The 5,930-nt window shown below is 35.8% G+C and overlaps 1 protein-coding gene across 6 annotated transcripts in view; it reads right to left on the bottom strand.

Annotated features, from left to right (window-relative positions):
- chfr (checkpoint with forkhead and ring finger domains, E3 ubiquitin protein ligase) overlaps nucleotides 1–5,394 on the bottom strand; it is a 15,205-nt gene extending 9,811 nt beyond the window's left edge. For 4 of the 6 annotated variants that reach the window (XM_043239099.1, XM_043239104.1, XM_043239103.1 and 1 more), the window contains exons 1-6: nucleotides 5,247–5,394; nucleotides 4,248–4,372; nucleotides 3,098–3,197; nucleotides 1,186–1,295; nucleotides 1,050–1,109; nucleotides 377–544 (exon numbers count right to left, since the gene is read on the bottom strand). In XM_043239099.1, the coding sequence (XP_043095034.1) occupies nucleotides 377–544; nucleotides 1,050–1,109; nucleotides 1,186–1,295; nucleotides 3,098–3,197; nucleotides 4,248–4,350 (541 nt within the window). In that variant the 5' untranslated portion in view covers nucleotides 4,351–4,372; nucleotides 5,247–5,394. Of the gene's footprint in view, nucleotides 1–376; nucleotides 545–1,049; nucleotides 1,110–1,185; nucleotides 1,296–3,097; nucleotides 3,198–4,247; nucleotides 4,373–4,457; nucleotides 4,619–5,246 lie in introns of all 6 variants that reach the window. The other 2 variants (XM_043239100.1, XM_043239102.1) reach the window with 2 other exon arrangements.
- Between the last annotated feature and the right edge of the window lie 536 nt (nucleotides 5,395–5,930).

Raw genomic sequence — 5,930 nt, 5'->3', positions numbered from 1 at the left:
TACTAACACTTTAATTCAGTGCTTTTGACACAATATGCATTGTTAAAAGCGCTGTATAAATGAAGGCGATCGATTGATTGATTGAGCATGCTCTTTGAAGCAGGATGGATTCTGATTGGTTGTCAACGTTTTTGATTGTGTATTGATTCCAAATGATTCCAATCACATTTCCGTAACCATTACAAATTCTTTCAGAATGATTTCTAAAATGATTTTATCTTTATCGTTATATTGATCACCCTTGGTCCGAACGGACCTTAAATCTGAAAAACTGAACAAAAGCGCAGAAAGCCAGTTTATTTACACTTGTATGCTAGTCATTTTCTTCTCAGCGCAACTCGCGTGAAAGAGTGCGTGCCGTGTGGACGGTAATTACCAGAGCAGCTAGATAAGGGCATGTTGTAGAAGTGGAAGGAAGAGCTGGAGGTAGATGGTTGAGGATCTTCATGCCCAGACTGAGGTAGAGGCTTCACAATAACGGGCTCTACTGGCACTGGTTCACTCTCGGTTTCCGTCAGATCTGAATCTTCTTCTCTTCCAGCATCTGTGGAGATCCCAAAGAGAAAACTCTAACTTTTCAGAAACGGTCAAAAATGGCGTTAGGATGAAATCAAAATCCTCACTAATAACCTTTCTCGCGTTACAGTGAGCAATGCATCTGTGCATGTTCTTTTAAAAGAGAAAAACTATTTTTATTCAAAATATAGTACCAAAAAAAATACTAATTTTAGCAGAAATCAAAGCAAAAAAAAGATATTCTTGATTAAAAAAATGATCATCTTTTCAGAAACGTTTTTACTTATAATAATCTGCCAATGTGGTCGGCAAAATAATCTCATTTAAACAGAAAAAAATATATTATTTTGCTTACACCACTGCCAGATTATTTTGCTTGTTTCAAGATAAAACCCCTTTTTTCTGTAAACAATACAATAATTTGTACTAGAAAATCCTTCTTGATTTAAGAATTTTAAAATAAACATAAGTAAAAAAAAAAAAGCTTTTTTTTGGTACATCTCTACGAAAAGTCCCACTGAAAATGCCTTTACCTTCAGTGTCCTGTGAGGCACTTCCCTGCGGCCCGACGACCTGATAAACATAAGCAATGTCTGCAAAAAACAAAAACGGATGAGTGAAGTGGCCAGTCCGAGTCATCTGCAACTACACTTAAATGTGAAAACCCACTTTGCTCTGGCTCGTTCTTCCTGTACACAAAATGAATGACGTCACCATCCTGCAGTAAGTGCGTCTGTTTCTTCACCACTTTGGACATGTTGATCACCGTTCCATTGGTGCTGACGGAAACAAACAGATCGTCATCAAGAAAAAGATAGTGACTGAATTCCACGGATTCCTTCGCATGAGAGCTATTGAGAGGGTAAGTGACAACATTTGTGATCCTGGAGCACAAAACCAGTACAGGTATATTTGTAGAAATAGCCAAATAATTTAACTACATGCGTCAAATATCAAGGATATAGAGTAAAGATATCTTGCACATTTCATACCATAAATATCAAAGCATTTTTCATTAGTAATATGCATAGCTAAGACCTACTTTTGGACATCTACATATAAAATATGGCATTTTATTTTTTTACTCGCACCCTCAGATACCAGATACTTGTATCTCAGCCAAATACTGTCCTAAAAAACACGCACACACAATGGAAAGCTTATTTATTCAGCTTTCATATGATGCACAAATCTCAGTTTTAAAATATTAACCCTTTTGGTTCTGTGGTCCAGGGTCACATTTGTGAATTATCTACTAAAGCAACAGAAAATAACTGAGAAGCTATTAGTAAACATCACAATTTAAAATGCCTGAGCAGCTTGTCCAAGAATTACACTTAATTGCAAATTTAAAAATTGAATTGCTTGTGTTTGTATAAATTGCCTGACCCAGATACACCTTATAAATATTATAACTATTTTTTTCAAGACATTTGAGACAAAATAATGTGCCTGCAATTGTTTAAAATAGCAAAGAGAAAGTTGCGCGAGAAAAGATAACAAGAACGCAGGGAGAGAAGCTTGCCGTTTCCATCACGCTGATTAAACATTGTGTAAAACACAAAGCATATCGACTGACTAGCAGATATTCCCTTAATTAGCTGAATGAAAATGTATAGCACCGTTGGTGAGCCGGCGTACATTCAAATACACGAGACGTACAGTCACTACAGACTATTAACCAAATTACAATTAATTATTCACCAAACCAAAGATTAAATGTCATGAGGGAATTGGATGTATATTTGCCGCAGGGCCAAGCGTGACTTTAATTGAATTCGCTTACTAATGTAATTACGAGTCACTTAGTATAATTTGCAAAAACTTAATAGAACAAAAAAAGAATTAACACCAACTGCTTCGGCTTAGGTTTTTTACTGCTACGTCTGCTTGTGAAAAATGTAACTGTAGCATTATACGTCAGTCTTTGTTTATTTACACAAAGCATGATCCAATCTATAAATATAAGAACATTCTGGTGCCAACATTAAATATTATATATATATATATATATATATATATATATATATATATATATATATATATATATATATATATATATATATATATATATATATTTTTTTTTTTAATTATTATTTATTTACTTATTTTTATTTATTTTTTATATATATATATATATATATATATATATATATATATATATATATATATTTATTTATTTTTTTATTAATTATTATTTATTTATTTATTATATATATATATATATATATATATATATATATATATATATATATATATATATATATATATATATATATATATATATATATAAAAAATATATATATATATATATATATATATATATATATATATTTTTTTTTTTTTTTATATATATTTTGTATATTTTTATATATTATTCTTTTTTATCTTTTAAATATTTATGTGAATTAAATAATTTTTCTGTATATTTATATACTAATATAGAATAGGCCGAGTTTTTACTTCTACTATATATGCCAATAAATGCATGCAAAAAGAGGAAGAGAGCATGCAAAGAGGCAAAAACATGATATTGGAAAGTCCATTACAGCCTCTGTCTCACTAGAACAGCTGGTCTTACCTCATGTCCTCCAGCCACACCTGCCCTGAGTTCTGATCTTGAGTGATTTTGCAATGATTTCCTGAGACCAGTTTATTAGCCGGGAATGAGAGGTCACAATCTAAAAAGAAAACCTGCCATGTGAGGTTACGATATCAACACAAATCAAAAGTACATCAAAATGGAGCACGCTCTTTTTCTTATCATGTACAATCCATCCATTACTTTGCTGTTCCAAAGAAAGAAAGTAGGTCTTCAACCAATTTAATTGTTCCACTTCTGAAAAGTTTTGGCTGATGCCACCATGAAGACTGCTTCAGAAAATTGCCAGCTTAACGGTATTAAAATGAGAAAAGCATGAAGGAAATAAAATCTAATTATAGGACCTTTAATATTAATAGTAAAAATTATTATTATTAATAATAAACAGTAGTAGTATTTAGTCGTTACAGTAGTGCATGCTTCTAGTCATTCTTACAGGGTGCATGCAATGATAAATATTCACTTTGCAATATAAGTTGCTTTGTCTATAAGAGTGCATATAAATGTGAATGGCAAATCCGCAAGTTATTTTAGCTAACATCCCTTTAAAATGTGAGGTAAAGTTACAAATGCATTTTATGTCGACTTTAATAAAGCACCAAGCCCGGCCTATTACTTTCTCGCTTCGACACATAACTCTGAAATGAAGTACAGCGATGTGACGCAAAGTTAAAAATGACATTATTATGGTAATGAAGTGTATAATTTCTGCTAATAACCGGCGTTACTGTGAACCAAACAGACGCATGGATTAATATTAATTAAAGCAGGATAAAGACGGTCTTCGAACCCAGACAGACACAGACAGAGTCAAAGGGATACAACCTTTCCCCGCACACCACCACAACACAAAAAAAACTACTTAATATTCCAAGAGCATGTCTTCAATAGACGCCTTTGTCATTATTGGGGTGGGGGTTCGTTTGCCGAACTAAAGAGAGTATTGTGAAAGGCATGGGCTCCCTCAATACACGCAGACACTGCTTCAGACTGATTATCTTCAGGAGGGTTAAAAAAAAGCAACAACTATTAATGTCAATAAATAAAACTAGACAGTCATAGAAAAGTCTGTTAAGAGGTTACGGGGGAAGCAAGTAAACTAAACGATGCACGATGATGCTCAGCTCACCTTTTTTTCTCCCCACCGTGCATTCTCTGTTTATGAGCAATATCTCTGAACCCGGAGATGCGTTGACTTTCACCAGTTTTCCCCAGGCCTGTCCGCAAGCCATCTTCTCCTCTTCCTTATGTTACCTGTCGGACAGCAGATCACGTGAGCCACAGAAGCGCAAAGAACACAAACTCAAAAAGGCAAATAAATGCAAATGCGTTTACTCACATTGCTGATTAGACACTAGCGTGAAACATAGCACGCTTTGTAAAGCTTTTGCTTTTGTAACATCAGTGGAAGGAATTAGAAATGGGGTGAAATAATACTTTACGTGAACACCAACCTCAAGGGGCATAGGTTAGACTTCGTGCAAGCAATTTAGTATTATCCTGTTAAATAAAGTGATATCATCTGAATAAGCAGACGTTCATAAACTTTACTAATAAAGATTGTAACATGACAAACCTAAGCACTTTTAACCTTCTAATAAAGAGTTTATCAGCAAAAAGTTAGTTATTTTTACCTCAACTTCTAGTTTCTAGTTTTATACTCGGTTTTGAATGACAATGTTTATAATTAAAATACGGATGGTGTGGTAATTTGGATTATCGTAATAAGAAGGGTGTAAGAAAACTCTTTTTTACTTGAAATGAGTTTAGATAAGTTGGGTTTAGATATGCGGATATATTACAAGAAAGTTTGAGATACAGTGCAGGGTGTTACAGAACTTAACACAAGTGCTAACCAGCTAACTCAAGCAGCCAAAAGAGTTGTTTGTGTAAAGCTAAAATCGCTAGAGTAAATTAAATCACATCTAAAGTCTTTGATTTCTTCAAGCGACCGTTTTCAAGTCGAGTTTCGTTGCGGGAAGCTAAACCGCGGCGCGAAACATAGCGGTGTTTACGTCGCGCGAGGGACTGCTAACTCTGAGCGGCTAGCCCTCGGTCGCATCTCACAGAGTTCAACATAAGATAAATAATTAGCGAACTCGGCCTCTAATGTGTTAAAAGTACTAACCTGGCCGACGACGGAAAGCACCCGGAGCATTAGCGCATGTTGACTTCAGTCCTCTGCGTGCTTTCGTTTTTATTTTCTTGAGCACTTCCTGGCCAGCAGTGGCATTTTCAGGCATCAGCTGATGGAGGAGGAGTGGGGAGAGAGAGAGAGAGACATAGAGAGACATAGAGAGAGAGAGAGAGAGAGAGAGAGAGAGAGAGAGAGAGAGAGAGAGAGAGAGAGAGAGAGAGAGAGAGAGAGAGAGAGAGAGAGAGAGAGAGAGAGAGAGAGAGAGAGAGAGAGAGAGGGAGAGAGAGAGAGAGAGAGAGAGACAGAGAGAGAGAGAGAGAGAGAGAGAGAGAGAGAGAGAGAGAGAGAGAGAGAGAGAGAGACAGAGAGAGAGAGAGAGAGAGAGAGAGAGACAGAGAGAGAGAGAGAGAGAGAGAGAGAGACAGAGAGAGAGACACAGAGAGAGAGAGACAGAGAGAGAGAGAGAGAGAGAGAGAGACACAGAGAGAGAGAGAGAGAGAGAGAGAGACATAGAGAGAGAGCGAGAGAGAGAGAGACATAGAGAGAGCGCGAGAGAGAGACTATAGGAATGAAGCTGGCAGGGGGTCACTGATGCTTCTGTCTGGCTCATATGAAAGCCCTTAACAAAAACCTGTCTGGAGGGATGTCTAGACGAGAGATGGTTACTCACGATCA

The sequence above is a fragment of the Puntigrus tetrazona genome, chromosome 5 (assembly GCF_018831695.1).
Source record: "Puntigrus tetrazona isolate hp1 chromosome 5, ASM1883169v1, whole genome shotgun sequence".
Classification (NCBI taxonomy): Eukaryota; Metazoa; Chordata; class Actinopteri; order Cypriniformes; family Cyprinidae; genus Puntigrus; species Puntigrus tetrazona.
Note: the sequence above shows the minus strand (reverse complement) of the source record. Positions and strands in the feature narration are given on the sequence as shown.